The sequence below is a fragment of the Colius striatus genome, chromosome 11 (genome assembly GCF_028858725.1).
Source record: "Colius striatus isolate bColStr4 chromosome 11, bColStr4.1.hap1, whole genome shotgun sequence".
In the NCBI taxonomy this organism is placed as follows: Eukaryota; Metazoa; Chordata; class Aves; order Coliiformes; family Coliidae; genus Colius; species Colius striatus.
This window is the reverse complement of record NC_084769.1, coordinates 1,847,302-1,865,734: the sequence shown is the minus strand read 5'-3', so window position 1 is coordinate 1,865,734 and position 18,433 is coordinate 1,847,302. Positions and strand designations below refer to the sequence as shown.

The window sequence follows — 18,433 nt, the reverse complement described above, 5'->3', positions numbered from 1 at the left end:
CCATGCTGGTGTGCTATTAAAGACTGCCATGTCCCTGGGGCTCCTGCAGCAGGAGGTGGCTGTAAGCACAGCTGGGCAGTTTGTGAGGCAGTGTGTGTGCCAGAGAGGAGCTGTGCCTGGCTCCGCAGTGAGCCTGGGCAGCTGCACCGCTGTGGGGGGAAAGGCACTTGCCAGCTCCAGAGCTCAGCACTCAGAAGAGCGAACATCTCGTGTCTGTGCAATGCAGAGTGTACATCATGGGGGGTGGGTTATGCTTTTTGTGTGTGTGTGGGGGGGAATGTTTTTCCCATCATGTATGTACTCACTTCAGTACATTGCAAAGTCCTCTAAAGCACTGTTTCAAAGTCCTCTAAATAATAAAGGGCACTTTTAAAAGGCATCGTTTCCTGAGTGAGAAAGCCAAGTGTTGCTCACTGGTGCTGCCTTTCCTGCAGAGGATCTGTCTCTATCTGACAAGAGCTCCAGTAAGTGAATGAGGCTCATGAAACGTTCTGATGTCTAATGATTTTTCTAACAGATGGGTCAGGGAGTTCCTGAATGAGGAAAACAAAGGCCTGGATGTTCTGGTGGAGTACTTGTCGTTTGCACAGTATGCTGTCACGTAAGTAAGACGTGCCTGGTGCTCTCTGGGTGTGCAAGGCAAAGTAAGAACCTGCCACACCTCTTCAGAGCAAGAGAAGGGAAGGCCAGGGCAGATGCTCAGCTTTCCCTGGGGCAGAGCTTTCCTGCTAGCAGGGTGGTACAATGCTGTATATGTACCTTGCAGCAGAGAAAGTGGGAGTGTTAGTCCAGAACTATTGCAGCATGGCATTTAGCAGAGGAAAAGAAAAAGCTTAGCTGTAAACCTTGAGATTATTTCACAGAGAATATGAAGCAGGAGCTTAGATCTGCTTGAGGGCAGGAAGGCTCTTCAGAGGGCCCTGGCCAGGCTGGAGCCGTGGGCAGAGGGCAGTGGGATGAGGTTTAATTTGAGCCACAGCAACCCCAGGCAGCACTCCAGGCTGGGGCAGAGGGGCTGGAAAGCTGACCAGAGGGAAAGGACCTGGGGGGTTGGCAGTAGCAGCCATGGGTTAGTGGTGGGCTTGGCAGGGTGAGGGAAGGGCCTGGACCCCAGGAGCTTCAAGGGCTTTTCCAACCAAAATGATTCTCTGATTCTGTGATCTGTCTCTAAGACTGTACCGTGTATTTTCTGCCGTTGGCCTCTGACCATCTCAGGGATGCAGTGCAAAACCACCTGCCAGACGTGTGCAGGCTTCCTTGGAAATAGGTTTACAATTAGGTGTCTGACCCTGAGGGTTTGGAATGCTGCCTGCCATGTTCACAGCAACACCCACACACCAACCATCTCTCCCAGGGCTCCTGGCAGGCACGTTTGTTGGCCCCCTGTGCAGTGGATGCCACGCAGTACCACAGAAGGAGGTTCAAGGTGAATTAGTCAGTTGGGAAGACTGTGACCCAAGCTTTTTCAATTCTGATACCTGGTTAGCCAGGGGTCAGGTTTAGTTATTGAGGCAATAACTCCTTAAAAGTACTCTCTTAAAACAAACCAGGGGAAAAGCCCCTCAGCTTTCATTGGTCGTTATATCACACGATTTGAAATGGATGTTTCAGCTGAAGATCAGGGTTTGTCTAGCCAAGAAGCAGTAGGTTAAAGATGCTGTTGTAGTTAGGGACTCAAGCTGAGGAGAGCTGATAACTTGCTTTTTAGCAAGGATGCCATCAGATGTGTACATACCATTGCAGAGAGGAGGGATTTCTGGTGGGGTGGCAGTAAAACTAATGAGGGAAAATGATATGCTTTAGAATGTTACTGGCACTGGAAAAACCCGTGCACAGCAAAGAGAAGGGTTTGTGCAGAGGCTTTCTTCCTGAAATGATACAAATGGACCCAAGTTAGCTTGCTGGGTTTTTCCCCTCTCTGACATGGTAAACATGAGTAATAACCTTGAGAGCTGTAAGGGGAACAAGCAGTTTTGGCCTGAAATAGCAGTACAGTGGGCACCGAATCAGAAATGAAAGGCAATCTGTGATGCTGCTGGTGATACATTACATACACTGGGAGGCTGGGGAGGGCCAACAAGGCACCGTAAACCACAGGATCACGGAGTGGTAGGCTTGGAAGGGACCTTTAGAGATCAAATGCTCGATCACATCTGGATGGAGGAAACTGAATCAGGACTTGCACAACATATTGATCTGTTGAAATAAAATGGAGACAGCTTCAAGTGTTCCCTCTCTTTCCTTCAAGGCAGGGCCATTCAGCAGCAAAGCAGCCAGGGTTGTGTGTGTTTGCATTGCAATAGAATAAAACGTAGCTGGTTGATTCTCCTGAAGCTGTGTGGGCAGCTGCTGCCTTTGCCAGGCTCCACATGTTGGAAGCTCACACTGTGCTGCAGCTGAAGGGAAGTTAGCCTGCATTGCTGCTTCATAGACTCATGGAATGGTTTCAGCTGGCAGAGCCCTTTCAGCTCATGGAGTGCAGCCTCTGTCCCAGCCCCATCACCCACCAGCCCATTGCCCTCAGTGCAACACCCACCCAGTTCTGACACCCCTGCAGGGACAGTGACTCCAGCAGCTCCCTGAGCAGCTCCTTCCAATGCCTGACAGCCCTGGCAGCAAAGAAATTCCTCCTCACATCCAGCCTGAGCCTCCCCTGGTGCAACTTGAGGCCGTTTCCTCTTGTTCTGTTGCTTGTTACTGGGGAGAACAGAGCGACCCCTCCTCTTGCAGCCGTTTGGAGCCTAGTTAGCTCTGCCAGCGCTGAGCAGGAAGGAAAGCGCTCCGTGCATCGTGTCTGTGTAACCCAGCGGTGGAATTCCTGCTCCCTTCCAGGTTTGACTTCGAAAGTCTGGAGAACAGCGTGGAAAGCTCGATGGACAAGTCGAAGCCGTGGAGCCGATCTATCGAGGACCTGCAGCGGGGCAGCAGCGCGGCGTCGCCGGCGGGCAGCAGCGCCACGCGCTCCGGCAGGCACTCCAACCTGCGGTAAGGCACGGAGCCAGGCCCCGGGCTGCCCTCACACACCCCCTGCCCATGTCACTGAGCCTAGGGGGCTCTTCCCATGGCAATACGTGCTTCGTCTTCCCTCGCTGCACAGTGTGGGCTTGGCACATGTAGGGAGTGTGTCACTGTCCCGTTGGTTTTGAGGTGGAAAGAAGCGCTTTAAGCCGGTAACACAGCGTCACGCAGCAGCTGGGCAAGAGACGAGAATAGCTCTGCCTCCCTTTCCAATGGCAGAGGGATCTAAGGATGCATGATGCACGTTTCCATCGGGTACAGCGTGGCTTGCACAGAGGAAGCAGTTCCTCTTCTCCAAAAGGCATCTCAAGATTTCCATGGACCCAGCCAGTCTGGGGCTCCCATCTGGGGTCTTGCCCAAAGAGATCTCTTGTAGCAGCACATTCCTTCCATGCTGCTGTGAACAAGCTGGTCTTTTTTTGTCACTTGAAAGGCCTCTTCCACCTTTCAAACCTGCTGCTAATTAATTGTAGCACCACCCCAGGCTTTACTATTAAATGTCTCTTTACAAATACTGCTTTTGGGGTTCTTTGGGTTGTGGAGAAGGTGGGATCGCTTCCCAGGGATAACGGCAGTCAGCTCTGTTACACTCCTCTGATGCTCCACCTTTAGACTAGCAGTGCTGTTACCTGGGGACACAGCTCAGAGAGCTGACTGCTTGCTGACTTTGTGTTTTGGCTTTTATGGAGTTCTGTTACATCGTCCTGTGAGCCATAGCAGAGTCCAAAAAAGATGGAGCTGGCAAGGACTTGCAGCTTTTCCCAACATCTTCCAGCAGAGGTTGGGTGTTGCTTTGTCAGTCAGTGCCAATGTGGGCTCTTCTGTGGATGTGAAGTGGCTGCCTTCCACCTACAGCTTGCGTGGTGGTGGAGGTGGTACCTGGAAAGTGTAGCTCACAGCCATCAGGCAGTGGAGAGAAGACAGACACACAGTGCTGGTGAGGAGGTGCAGGTTATGGAGTCCAGCAAATCGCTCAGCCAGTGGATTCCTTGGGGTTTTTAAGATGTTGCCAAGGTGTTCTCTGTGGTTTGGTTTCCTCAGATCTGTACTCCGCCAGGGAAGTGGCCGAGTGTCGTGCTTGCAGGAGGATGTCGGATTGGGCTGTCCTTGGGAGGCATGTTTGTGATTAGTTACACTAGAAATGCATGTCAGGTAGACATTACGAGTCTCTTACATTTTTTTCTCTTCATTTCCTTCCATCCTTTTTCCTTTTCCACATCCTCCTTTGCTCCTTACCTTCTCGTTTTGCCACGTCCATGTCTCCTTCCTTGCACCCTTCATTGCCCTCCCTCTTCCAACCACTCCTCTCTCTCACATCCTTCCCTCCTCCATTCCCGTCCTCCTCTCTCACGTTCCATCAGATGGGTTTCTCTGCCTGAACAACTTCAGTTCAAACCCTGCCAGAGCTGCTTTTCAGCCAGCTGCCTCTGGAGCGGCGTCGCTTTGCGCTCTGAGGCTCCGAGCCAGAAGATGCCGTAAGTGCCAGGAGGGCGACGGGCAGCGGGGGCTGCGCGGGGCACGGGAGCCACGTGCCCACTGCTGCCCATCCCCTGTCACCTGGGAATCACACATATTGGCAAAGCCAAGTCTCCAAACGTGTGCTTACCACGTTCTACCTCCACAGTCTAGTTTGCTTCTGCAGTGGGGTTTTCTACAAGGAAGTAAAACGTGTTTTACTTTGAAACGAGACCCCGGCTTCCTTTGGTGTGTTGCAAGTGGTGGTGTTAGTCTCACACCTTAGACATTGAGCCCTTAGCCTGAGTTTGCACCTTTGATTTGTGTCTCATACAGAGAAGCTTCTGTGTTTTATTAGAGTGTGTGATTTTTCAGTAGCTGGGGGCCACATGTATTGAAGTAAAACCTAAAAGCAGGTATAGATATTAGCTCACTGAAACAGAATCTTCCTGAGAGCAAGGTAGGTGCTCGTCAAGTGAGGAGGGTGTGCAGGATGGTGTTTCTGGTCAAAACCAGGAGGTTCCTGGCTGACTGCTGAGCACATGATGTGTGCGGGATATGTGGGAACCCAGGCCATAGGTGGTTCTGTGTGGAAGGTCCTCTTCTGTGTTTGTCATGAAAACCATTAATATAGAGAGAAAAGAAGCAGCACTGCTCTCTCTTGCATGAAAAAAGGGAAGGCTGACAACCTTAGGAGGGCAGCTGAAAACTGAGGAGCTGATCTCATCCCTGCAGTGCCATGGCAGTATGAAAAACAAGAACAGATTTGACCTGGGTTCCTTATTTATTAAAACACCAAGAAGATTTGGGGAGACAGCGTTTTGTGCTGATTTGACACTGTTATTTCTCATTTTTGGTGCTTGTATGGCAGTGTCATGGCACCAGCTCTCCTGCCTGGCCTCGGGCATCAATAGCACTAAAGATGCTGTGGCCCTCAGAGCCCTGCATGGCCCCAGACAATATGTTATAGCAAATGGAGTAGGAGAGAAGCACAAAGCTGACTGAACAGGAGCCAGCAGCGTGCCCAGGTGGGAAAGAAGGCCAGTGGCATCCTGGCTGGGATCAGCACTGGGCTGGCAGCAGGAGCAGGGCAGTGATTGTCCCCTGTGCTGGGCCCTGGGGAGGCTGCAGCTCCAGGGCTGTGCTCAGGGCTGGGCCCCTCACTCACTGCCACAGGGACACTGAGGGGCTGCAGCGTGGCCAGAGCCGGGCACAGAGCTGTGGAAGGGGCTGGAGCACAAGGGGCTGGGGAGGGGCTGAGGGAATGGGGGTGTTGAGCCTGGAGAAGAGGAGGCTGAGGGGAGACAGCAGCACTCTCTGCAGTCCCCTCACAGGAGGCTGTGGCTTAGGGGTGGTCAAGCTCTTTCTCCCTTGTAATGAGACAAGAGGCAATGGGCTGCAGTTGCCCCAGGGGAGGTTGAGGTTGGAGCTGAGGCAGAACTGTTTCCCTGAGAGGGGTGTCAGCCCCTGTGCCAGGCTGCCTAGGGAGCTGGGGCAGTGCCCAGCCCTGGAGGGATCCCAAAGCCGTGGGGTGAGGTGCTGAGGGCCAGGGGTCGATGCTGGGCTGGGCAGGGTGAGGGCAGGGCTGGGACTCCAGGAGCTTCAAGGGCTTCTCCAACTGAAATGATTCTCTGAAAGCTGCAGTAGGCAGCAGTGTCAGGGTTCCAGCCCCTGGGAGTGATGCAGCCCCGTCGCAGCGAGCAGCTCCCTGGCAGCTGGGCAGGACAGGCTGGCTGTGGTGGGAGCTGGCCGGGCGCTGACGTGGGTGCAGAGGCTTCCCGTCTGTTCCTTTGGTGGCTGAGGCTACCCATTTCTAACTCTGACTTTAACTGGCTCCCTGGAGCTCTTTTGAGTACTGCTAAACCCTGCCAATTCCCTGCTCACTGGGTTTCCTTGGCAACTGAGGGGTTGGGGTTTTTTCCAGAGGAGGCACAGGGGTTTGGGAAGCAAACACCAAAATGAGGGCAGGAGGATAAAAACAGGGATGAAGCTTTGGGGAGGTTTTTGCTGCTTTTTTAGGGAGATAAAGCCTTACTTTCACGTGGAAGTCATACTCTCCTGTCAGATCAGTGTTAATGCAGAGTGTCTCAGCCTGTTAGAAATTCCCTTTCTTCCAAGTCAAGTACTTCAGTGTTTCTGTGGGGTGAGCTGGGGAACTTTACATCTTCAAAATCCATGGAGCCAGTAATGGGAGCCCAATCCAGGCAATCACATCTGAACCCATGCAGGGGCTTTGAATGCTTTCAGCATCTGACACTGCTTTGTGTGGCACAGTGACTCAGTTTCGTTCTGGCATTAACGCTTCTACTGCTCAGGGAGCAGCTGACTTTGTTGTCCCAAGTTTGGTCGGATCTTTGCTAATTTCATGGGGTATTTTTGAGCAACCAGTTGTCCTGTGATTCCTCTGGTTTCTCTGCCTGAAGACCACAATTTTTTACATACCTTGGGCAGGAAGGGAAGGCTCTGGGGAGACCTTAGAGCAGCCTCCCAGTCCCTAAAGGGGCTGACAAGAAAGCCAGAAAGGGACTTTGTACAAGGGCCTGGAGTGATGGCTCCAAGCTGAAAGAGGGTGGATTTAGATGAGATATTAGGAAGAAATTCTTCTCTGTGAGGGTGTTGAGGCCCTGGGACAGGTGCCCAAAGTCCAATGAAAACCATCAGTGGCAGCCCACGCAGAGCCGGGCGAGCTGCCAGGGGAGCGGTGAGGTCCAGCCCCAGCTCTCCTCTGCAGTCTCTGCTCCTGCTCTGTGGGAGCCAGTGCAGACAAATGAGGGCATGAGATGCTTGAGCAGATAATAAGATAAAAAATGATGAGAGAAGCCAGCTGTAATTTGTGCTCATTACTGATGCAAGTGTGCACTGCTGCTTTGGGCCCACGGCCTCCTTTTAAGCATGGAAGCCCTCCCATTGCAGCTGGTGGAGATGGCAGGACTTTGTATTGAGATCTGCACTCACTCACCGTGGTGGAAAGGGCTTTGATTTGCTCCGACTGTCTCGTTTCGTTGTGTAGGTGTTCTCATTATCCATCTGTGGGTCTTCAGCATCAGCACGAGTTGTTTTGCTCCAGAAGGTGCCCTCGTGTGTTGCGGTTTTTAGGTCTGGGGTGTACAAGGTGCTGGAGGAGCCCAGGACACACTGGGTGTTTGCAGCAGTTGTGGCTGATCACATCAACAAAGCAACGTGGTCATTTAGCAAAATAGATTTCTTCAGGCTGTCAGGGGTGAATCACAGCATCCCAGCTTGGTGGGGATGGAAGGGCCCTGCAGAGCTGCCCCAGCCCCAGCCCCTGCTACAGCAGGTTCCCCTGGCTCAGGGGCACAGGAACGTGTCCAGGTGGGGTTGGAAACCTCCTGAGCAGGAGCCTCCACACCCTCCCTGGGCAGCCTGGGCCAGGGCTCCCTCAGCTCAGCACCAAAGGACTTTCTCCTCCTGTGCCAGGGGCACTGCCTGTGCTCCAGCTTTTGTCCCAACACCTCTTGTCCTGTCACTGGGCACCACAGAACAAAGCCTGGCCCCAGCCTCCTGACACCCACCCTTTAGGTACTGTAAATGTTGATGAGGTCCCCCCTGAGCCTTCCCTTCTCCAGGCTGAACAGCCCCAGGGCTCACAACCTTTCCTCTTAAGATGTTCCAGTCCCCATTCTGCAGGGGCTGGTAGAGGTGCAGCCTGGTCTCCAGGGACACCGTGGCAGTGCAAACCTGTAAGCGAATAAAAGTGATCAATAAGTGCTTCTTGAGCAGATCCAGGTTTGTGTTAGCTCTGGATGAGAGAAAGCCCCTTCAGCCGTGCTGTGTACTTCAGCAGGGTGAGGCTGAACCCTTAATGGTGGGGAGCTTTCCCAGGCGGGTGCAGTGGCCAGGATCCCGTGTTCTTCCCCCCAGCCTCCAGCAGCCAAGGCACAGAGCTGTGAGCAGCTCCCCCAGCTCTGCCATCCCTGCCCCCTGGCTGCCAGGAGGAAGGCATTACACGCTGCAGGAGCTTGCACACGGGCAGCTTTTCTCTCGCTGCTTTTTCTTTTCAGAAGTAAGGTTTTCCAGTTGTCCTTTAAAGGAGGGGCAGAGGAAATAAAAGAGGAACCATCTGATTTTAATTAGCAGGATAAATATACTCTTGGTGACATAATCTTTGACCTGCAGCAGACAGGAAATCAAAACCACGAGTCATCCAGCTGCTCACATCAGCCTGATGTTGAGTAACAACAAGTGGGAGAGAAGCAAAAGGAGTCGTCCACCCTGGCTTGGCTCAAGTTGCACAAAGGGAGGTGTCAGAGCTACTGCCGGTCGGCCCTGCCTTTAGGAGGGAAACAGATGACATCAGGGGTGGTTGCAGTGGCCACTGGTACAGAGAGAGCACCTTGAGCTTTGGTTCCAAGGTGCAGAGCCCAGAGTTCCTGTACAGACCCCCCTCGTGAATTCCTGGCGCTCGTGCCTGTGTGAGGAAATTTGCATCCGTTGAAGGGAAGCTAAAGCTAGGGCAGGATCCCATCTGTGCTGGAGATTGCCTCTGCACTGCAGCTCTCCATTGCATATTCTGTGCCTGTTTCTCAGCCTGACTGTTCACTGCCAGGGGTGGGAGCTCTGGGAGCGCGAGGCGGTGGGCTCCGGGTGTCACTGGTGCTGGGGAGCACAGCCTGGACTTGGCATGTTTGGAAGGGTGGGAAAGGCAGGAGAGAGCAGGGAGCACGGTGTGCAGCCTGAGGCTGGAGAAGCACCCAAGGGGAGGGTTGTCTTGGGTTTGGAGGAGATGAGAATCCTCTAAATGAACATCTCCAGGCTGCTAGACAGCAGGTTTCTTGGTCACAGGCAGGTAGTGCTATAGGAGATCTCTGCAGCCCTTGGTGGCTTTCTGGGGGTCTTTTCCACCTCTTCAAAAGAGGTGAATATTCTCAAACCTTCCTTTTGGTACCTGCATTGCTTCTCCTGGGGTGTTCAGAAAGCCCTGCAGGTAGTGAGGGGTGCTGAGGGGAGCATCTCTCAGCCTGGGAAGACTCCACCCAGGTGGCTGGATCCCAAGCAGAGATCCCAGGGAGATCAGACCCGGTGTGCTCCAGGCTCCTGCTGTGGCACAGAGTGTCCCTGCTCCACCGTCCTGTTTCTCCTCGCTCCCAAACAGCTGCAAATGCCAGACTCTGGCTTTCTGGTGAGCTTTTATTAGTGTAAGGAGACTTGCTCCCGTTTGTTGCAGCTGACAAAGCTCTGTGAGAGGTTTAAAGGCATTCTGAAATCTACATAGCAGGCACTGAGGAAGACTTTCCTTCTGTCAGTGGCACGATAGAGATCTCATTGCTCTGCCTGCTTAAAATGTAAAGGGAAATAACATATGCAGCCTTCAGTAGTTTAGAACAGAGATCAGTCACTGTGGGAGTGATCTCTGTGTGACTAGAAGTGACTTAAAAAGCTTTTTATTGCAATGCTTTTCCTATTTAGTGAAGTGAGTGTGTGAAAGTGTGCTAATGTGGTGTGCTTACACATTCTCCAGCCCACACTAGGGGCTTCCACACTTCCCAGTTCAGACCCAGTTAAAGTTCCCAGTTAAAGGCTGCACTGCTTGTCTTCACCAAGTCTGTAAGGAACCTCCAGAGCTGCTCCAGCCCCTGATGTTTCTCCAGGTACATGCTCCTGCCTGCAGCAGCCTGCAGATGTAAGGATTTAGATTTAATCCTGATCTAAGGGTTGCACTTTTGTGTTTAATAGTTGTTGATGGGCTTTTTCCCCTGTGAATGGGTGTAAGTGCCTTTGGAGCCTGAGCCAGACTCTGGGCTCTGCACAGTCACGCCGAGCTCTCCAAGCACCGTGTGGGGGAGTGCCTCACAAATTGCCAGCTTTGCTTTGATCCTGTCACCTGGTAATTATGTAGAATGCCACATAGTTCCTGTGTTATGAGAAATGATGACAGGTTGTTCCCTGTTGACTCCCTCCATGCCACTCACACTTTACTGGAGCGTTGGAACAGCCAGTGTCTGCGTGTCGCCTGGAAGCTCTGCTGCTCTCTAGCTCCCCTTCTCGCCCTGCCTCAGCCTCTGTTTGCAGGTGTGCTTTGAGTCCCTGCTGGTTGAACTCCTGGCTAGGGCCTGCAGTGAGAGCTAAAGGTGCTGTAACCCAGGAGCTTTCCCCGCTGCAGTTGTTTCCCTGGCTCAGAGAGCAGGAGCGTTCCCGTGTGTGCTCTCCGCACTGCAGAGGTGCCTGTGGCAGGCGTGTGACCGGCTGCACTTGGCTGAAGAAGCCTCATTTTTACCCAAGCTTGTGTTTACTCCAGCAGCCAAGCTTCATCTCTGAGTTTCTCTTCCCAGCCCCAGTGGAGCTGCTCTTTGCGTTACGAGCGTCAGAGTCGGCACATCCCTGTGCGTGCAGCGCGGTGATTTCCTTGCTGTCCTCCTCTCTGCAGGTTGTCCTGCTTCCTTCCTTCACTTTCAGCCCTGAGTGTGATAGTTGGGAAAGCAAAGGGCTTACTGTCCCTGCCTAGAGGTTGTGTTAGCTCGTGAGCCAGTGAGCCAATGCCCCCTGGTCTCTGCTCTCAGCTGCAGAGGTGTAAATCAAGAGCAAGTCTCTGGGTGCTGTGGCCCTACCTGGATTTTCTCTCTGGGCTGTTTGGATGCTGTATATTGGAGGAGTAGGGTAACTAAAGTGTTTTTCCAACCCCAAGCACCACTCTCCACCTTTGCTGTTGGCATCAGACATCATCACTCTCCTTGCTCAGTTTCACACGTGGAAGAGCAGGCATGGAGTTTCCTATGGCACTCCATCTCCTTGGCTCCCATCTCCTTGGCTCCCATCTCATCTCCCGTGCTCAGCTCCTGAGGCATGTTTCCTCTTTCAGAAAATGAGCAGTACCTGAGGAGGAGCTGAGGTGTGGGTTTCCTTTGCTGTGCCACAGAAATGTCAGGCTGAAAGTTTTCCCTGTGTGTTCACTCCACGTACTCATTCAGTTGGATTCAAGGCTGAGTTGCCAGTTAGGGGTTACCATTAATAATAATTAATGCCTCTGTTCTGAGGAAAGTTCCTGAGGGCTTTGAGTTTTCCCCAAACAATCTGTAGGGCTTTCAGGGAGCTCAGGGGCAGAACCAAAGAGAGGCACCATTCTTCAGTGGGAGTTAATACATGTGCTGAGGCCTATGGGCAGTTCTGTTCAAGGTCTGTGCTGGGGCTCCTGCAGAGTAAAGTGCACAGGGAAATGAAACCCAGAGTGTCTCTGCTTGTGAGTGGGTGGTTCCTTCCCCTTTGGGTGCCCTGAGAGGGATGCACCTGGCTTTGGAGGGGTTGTGTCGTGGCTGGTGGTGTTGGCTGTGCCAGGTGGAAGGCTGAGGCTGGTGGCTGGTGGCCCTGGGCTGGGCAGTGGTGGCCAGCAGGCACCTGGGGCTCCCTACACTACCAGAGCCAGCAGCCCCTATGAGTCTTGCTTTATTTGAATGTGTGTTGCCTGTTGGCTGTATCCCCTGCAGAACTGATGTCTGCATTTTCCCTCAGTCAGGGGGTTTTGCCATTCCTTTCTTCTCACAGCCTGGAGTGAGCCTTGTGACTGATGGGAGCTGTTTTTGTTTGCAGGTATAACACCTTGCCCAGCCGAAGAACACTGAAGAACTCCAGATTAGTGAGTAAAAAAGACGATGTTCACGTCTGCATCATGTGTTTACGGGCCATAATGAACTACCAGGTATCTCCCTCTTTGTTCTTTTGGGACATGTAACTGTGTTGTTGTTGGGAGGAGAGGGAAAAGCTTAGTGGGGAGTTGTTGAGGTAAAACTGATGCAGAGGTTGAAATTCTCACTCATTCTTAGGCAGCCTAGCTGGGAAGCCATGTAACACAGTCCCTGTGCCCATCACTTAGCACAGGGAGCACACACGTAGAGAAGAGCACGTGCACATTGGGCACATTGAGACATGAAGCTGCTGAGCTTTCAGTTTGTCTCAATATTTAGTACTAACACTTAGGAAATACAACACAGTGGTGGAGAAGCCAAGCTGTCACTTGTGTTGGATGCTTATAGCGAGGCAGCTGCAGTAGCTGCAATCAACTAGACCAAAGTTAGTCTCTCCAGTGAGATGCTGTGATCATACAGCATGCCCAGCTTAACTTCACACCCTTGGGATTCTTTTGCTACAACAGTAATGGCCCAAAGTTCTGTGCTTCAGGGAGAGCCTGTGGTGAACACCTTTACAAATGGCCCTACGAGGTATTTCTGGCAGCACTCCATGTGTGAACCCTGGCCCTGGGGATGCCAGCTCCCTGGGTGCCTCACCTCTGATGGGAAGGATGCACACAGTGTGCTAATAACCAACACAGTATTTCCCAAAGCAGTTGTTTTTTCAGTTTTGGAGAGCAAAGGCAGCAGCACTTGTGCAGTAACTGCACGATGCAGTCTGGGAAAGAAGTGCTTTGGCAACTGAAGTGCAGATTCCTCTTTAGAGGGTCATGATGCACTTGACTGTCAGAATTAGAAAGGGACTGGAGGGAAGGAAAGGATGAGCAGGGTTGTTGGCAGTGGTGCAGGAGCAGCTCCTGGACCCCTTTTTGTTGGCAAAGCAAGTACTTTTGACACTGTTGCACGGTGGCAGATGGAGATGTTCTGTCTGTCTTGGTAAACCTGACAGTGTGGGTTTTTTTGGCTTACAGCATTACATGAGAGACTGCCACCAGATCTGGTCAGAGATATGTCATTTGTTATGTGTGAGTCTCCAAACTGAAGCAGTGTTTTCCCCCTTTCTCTTTTCAGTATGGATTCAATATGGTCATGTCACACCCACACGCCGTTAATGAAATTGCACTAAGTCTGAACAACAAGAATCCCAGGTAGGCTGCACTTGCTTTTAGAGAGTTTAACAAGTGGGTAAGTAAAAGAGTATGTGGAAAAGGATTTTCAGGGGTATGCTTATGCAGAAGCCTGTAGCTCTACTGTGAATCAGGTGAAATGTGTATTATGGTGCAGATAGATGAGCAAGTGCCTTCTAGTTCCATGGTTTCGGGAGCTCTTGGCTCTGCAGCTGAAAATTTGCTGCTCAAGCACTGCAGCTCTGTTGCAGTGCAAAGAAGACCCTGCTGATAATGAGCAGCTTAGCATGGGATTTTCCTGGAGAACAGGCAAATCTTCTTACCTAGATTTTGTCTGAGGAGCCCTTAGGTTTGAATTTCTTTGAGAGGGGGTTTCCTTCTTGTCCCATGTCGTGTTGTTGTTAAGCCACAGCAATGATGTTGGAATGGCACAGTGAAACTGATGGCTGTGAGGATGGGTCTGCCTCCCTCTCCCTACACACACACTTGTGACCCTGGCAGCCACTTCCAGCAAAACCTGGGGCTGTGGACCCTCCTGCATGTCTAACAAAAGCAAATCTGACATACTGATGGTTGCAAGGAGAGGTAAAACCAGGGGATGACACACAACTGAACAGCACAATATATATATATGACCTTTGCTTAGGTAATCTGCTTGCCTCACAGTGCACTTCTCCTTCTCCTTCTCTTCCTCCCAGGTTATTTAGACTTATGTCTATTAAAAAAGCACTTTCCACTGTGGCTGCAATAGCCTGAAGACATACTTAATGTGAGCTTTAGCCCCCCTAGTTCTAGCCCCAGCGTGGTTGTGGAAGAAGCTGGAGGTTTGAGTGTGTGGGGCGAGCTGAGATGTGCCAGAAGGAAAGCAGCAGCTCTGAGTGACGCTGCAGAGCTGATCCCATCCCTGGGCTGTGCCACAGGAGTGGGCAAACCAGGTGGAGGATGGATGTAGGGACTCCCCCTCCTGTGGCTGTGCCCAAATGGATGCCACTGACACGGTGTAACTGGGAGGGGAGAGTGCTGCAGACCCATAAGAAGAGCTCTGTGGTCCTGTCTGCAAGGGCTGGGATTTTCTTCTTGTGGCAGGAAAAAAACTGGCTAAGAACTGAAAATGACAGATGTAAAATTTCCTAGGAAAGTGAACATTTTGTCTGGTTTCCAAAGATAACCTTGACACTTTGAAAGCCAAAAGGTATTTCTTTGTCTGTAACATCTGGTTTGAGTCAGTGCTTTAGCATGAGACTAATTTCATACGTGTCTGCATGATTTGACTATCTGCTCTGAGCTCATCTGGCCATAAAGTCCAGTTTTGCCTTATGTGAACCCTGTAAGGTTATTTATCTGTGAGTTTCACTAAGTCTGCTGCATGCTTTTCTTGCAGTTACATGTTTCCCCCTCTCATGAATACGCCTGTGTTAGCACTGCTGTCAATCAGATGCCTAGATTGCTGAGAGGGGAAAGACACGCTAAGACATCCTATATTTACAGCAGTGAGCCACAGCTGGTTTTGGTTTGTTTGGTTTGGGGTTTCTTTTTGGCTATGAATAATACAGATTATCATAGAAAATAATTCAGATGTGTATCAGGAAAAGATACAGATTTGAATTGTAAGCACATGCCTTAAAAGCTGAGAGGACTTGAGCTGTGTTGTGGTGAAGAGGGAGAGTGATGGCCTGTGTGTGCTGATCTCCGGGGCTCTGCAGTGGGCTCTCCAGGAGCACAAGCTGCCCAAGGCTGACCTTGACCTGCCTTTACCAGAGCTGCCTTGGGTTTGCTTGAATTCCCACAGATGTGATCTGTGATATAAACTTGTGCATGGTTTGAGAAGCATTAAAATGTGGGGTGGGAAACTGCACGATGCTGGGAGAGCCGAAATGCCCTGGATCAGCCGGTGCTCGGCACCTCGCAGGGCTACTGCCGTCAGGGGATGCAAACCACGGCTCCTGGTGTCTCCACATCCCTTCTGCACGCAGGTGGAAAGAAGGTGGGTGTTGACTGTCACAATTTCTTCTCTTGGCAGGACCAAGGCCCTTGTCCTAGAGCTGTTGGCAGCTGTTTGCCTCGTCAGAGGAGGCCATGAGATCATTTTGTCTGCGTTCGATAACTTTAAGGAGGTATGTTACTGGGCTCAGCTGGAGTTGGATGCACATGCTGGTAGTTCTCTTATGTGACACGAGCTCTGTCATTCAGCACAATTCCCTGGATTTTCACTCCATCAGTCACTTTGAGCTGCAAAGAAATAGACAGTGGGGTCGATGCCATCGTTTGGTTCATGTTTGGATAAAGAGACATAACCCCAACAAGCTGAGTCCAGACTGTGAGTTGCTCCCTTTACTCTTTGGTCACTCGGGCTGTGTCCCTGAAGTGGAAAGCTAATGGCAGCCTTGAGAGCTTTCCCCCACTTCTTCTGTCTCTGAACACTTGTGTATGTTCTCAGATGACACAACCAGGAGCAGTGTATTGGATCTTCACAGCCGTTCACACCAGCCCTTGAGATGCAAAATCTCTTGGTGTGACCACCAGTAGGAATTTTGTTTGTGAAGTAGTTACAGAAGGAAGTCCCTGTGATGGGACACTGACTGCTGAAACTAATCCAGGTGTTCCAGGAGGCTCAGGTGGGGCAAAGCAGTGTCACTCGTGGCTGTGTCAGGCGTATCACGGCTTTGCATGCGGTGGTTGATGGGATTCGAGAACGTTGTATGAAGGTTCAGAAGCACCAGTGGGGGCAATCGAGGCTTAGACAGCTGCTGCTCTAGCTTATTTTGGATATTGCATGTGTGTGTGGATTTAGTATCAAAGGAAAAAAGAATCTAGACTTGCCAGCCCAAAAACTGTTGCAGACTTGTGGAGTCCCAGTCACACATGAAGTGTGTTTCTCCCTAATGCCACCATTGCTGGGAGTGGGTTGATGCAGAGCATCAGGCAGCCAAGTTGTTCCTTTTTTTATAGCTTTCTGTGTTTTGGGAATGGGTTTTGGTGGAGAGATACTGACCTCAGATTTCCATCCTCTGTAAGCATTTGCGTGTCGCAGGCAGATAACCCGAGGTGCTCATCGTTACACAGAGCCAGAGCAAGAGGTTTGAAGTAATCTCCAGTGTGGGCCTGTTGTAGAAACCTGAGCTTTGCAAGCTGACCTGGCCTAGATGTGAGTTGTGTGGTGTACATAGAGCTGCCTGAGGACAGGAGCCGCTGCCAGGGCCTCCCTGGCTGGGAAGTGGCAGCGGAGTTGGCAGTACTGTGTTACTGTGGAGAAGCTTTGCTCCTGGCTCACACCAGTGGAGGGGATGGTCAGGCTGTGGAAATAAGGCTTTCTGGGGAGGGATCTGCGGTCCTTTGGTGCAGGCAGAGAACTGGAAATGGTAGTTTGTCTCTCTCCTGTAACCTTGGGCAAGCTCCCGGTGCCTCTGTCTCTGTGAAACAAAGGCGTCATGGAGGAGATTGTTGTGAAGTGCAGTTGGGTAATAGCTTGAAGTAAGAAAACCACCATATACATGCAAAGTATAATGTTATTATTCTAGGCTTAAATTCCTCTGGCTTATTGCTGCTGTCTTATAGAAGAAATCTGACCCACTAGTGGGGGTGGTGCAAGGGATTACTGATAAACTGGGCAGATTGCTACAGCCACAGTGCCACTGGTTGGGACAGTGTGTGAGGCTCATCAGACAGGCTCTTTCCATCTCACAGGGAAGGGTGGGCAAAGTCCCATCCACTTTTATTACCTTCCCAACATCTTTAGTTGAGTTTCTGCTCCTTTGTTTTCTTCCAGGTGCTCTACTCTCTCTGTCTCCTTCCCTGAAACTCCCACAGAGCACTTGCCATTTCTCTGCCACAACTCATTGCATCCCTCTCTGGGTCTGAGCAGCTCATTTGCTCCAGTGGAACTGTTGGGTGTTGCAGGTGAAGTGGGTGTGCAAGGAAGGGATTTGGCCTTTCCCACTTCTGCACTGAGCTGTTCCCTTTATCCAGCTACGCTGCTGGTTTCTCGCTCCGTGCTGTCCTTTCCCAGCTTCCTCCTGGGCGAGTTGGCAGTGATCATTTCTAGTTCTGGTGTTGTAGGTAATATGAAAAACCTCTGAGCTGCTGACATGTGAAGTACCCAGGGTGAGATTTCCAGCAGTACACTTCAGTCTGCTCTAAGTTCAGCAGTATTTGTGTGGCCTCTGTGAGCATGTGTTGCAGGGCTGCCATGGCTTCTCTGTGCTGCTTTCCTCAGACACTCTGTGCATATTTAGGACAGATTAGACTCGTTCAACTAGATCTCTGCCACTCTGTCTCCTTGCCATAAAGTAACTTCAAAAGAAACCCCAACTTATGCCTAACCCTCGCCCTGTCATAAACTCAGTAGGGAAAACAGGATATTTCGGACCAAATTGTGCTCACATTTACATCAGGCTGAACATCAAGTATTTCATTAGGCTTTGAGCTTTGCTCTGATGTAAATGAGAGCAGAATTTGATCTCGGGGTCTGGCTGAGCTGGAAAGCCACAGCTGATCTGAGTCCTGTCAGGAATCCTTTTGGAAAACGACTTTTCATTTGAAAATGATTTTACAAGCCAGGCTTTTTCTGGCTGGGCTCAGGATGTTCAAGTGGAGGATGGCTTGTTTCGTTAAGCTGTCCCTTGGATTGCTCTTGTCCAGTTACTTCACCTGAAGTCATTGATTCTTGTAGACTCATAGAATGGTTTCAGCTGGCAGAGCCCTTTAAGCTCATGGAGTGCAGCCTCTGTCCCAGCCCCATCACCCACCAGCCCATTGCCCTCAGTGCAACACCCACCCGGCTCTGAAACCCTTCCAGGGACGGTGACTCCAGCAGCTCCCTGGGCAGCCCCTTCCAATGCCTGACAGCCCTGGCACCAAAGACATTCCTCCTCACATCCAGCCTGAACCTCCCCTGGTGCAACTTGAGGCAGTTTCCTCTTGTGTGCAGGTTGTGTCTCTGTACAGGACACTGAGTGTTACAGCCACAGCCCAAGGGTCTGCTCCTGAATGACCTGTGTTGTGTGCCACTGAAGGCCAGGGTACTGTTTAATGGGGCCCAGCCCCTTCCTGGAGCCCCTTCCCAGGGAGCCTGAAGTGAGTGTGAGAACCTGATCACAATGATGCCAGGTGCTGCCCTGATGGAGAGCCAGCTCCAGGCTGTGCTGTGGGCCAGGTTGGCTTCACAGTGAAGTTTCTCACACTTGTGTGTTCCTA

At 51.4% G+C, this 18,433-nt stretch overlaps 1 protein-coding gene across 5 annotated transcripts in view; it reads left to right on the top strand.

Moving 5' to 3' along the window:
- FMNL2 (formin like 2) overlaps positions 1 to 18,433 on the top strand; it is a 140,187-nt gene that overhangs the window by 89,481 nt on the left and 32,273 nt on the right. For all 5 annotated transcript variants that reach the window (XM_062004691.1, XM_062004689.1, XM_062004690.1 and 2 more), the window contains exons 5-9: positions 518 to 601; positions 2,833 to 2,985; positions 12,016 to 12,124; positions 13,185 to 13,261; positions 15,261 to 15,354. In XM_062004691.1, coding sequence (XP_061860675.1) covers positions 518 to 601; positions 2,833 to 2,985; positions 12,016 to 12,124; positions 13,185 to 13,261; positions 15,261 to 15,354 — 517 coding nt within the window. The remainder of the gene's footprint in view (positions 1 to 517; positions 602 to 2,832; positions 2,986 to 12,015; positions 12,125 to 13,184; positions 13,262 to 15,260; positions 15,355 to 18,433) is intronic.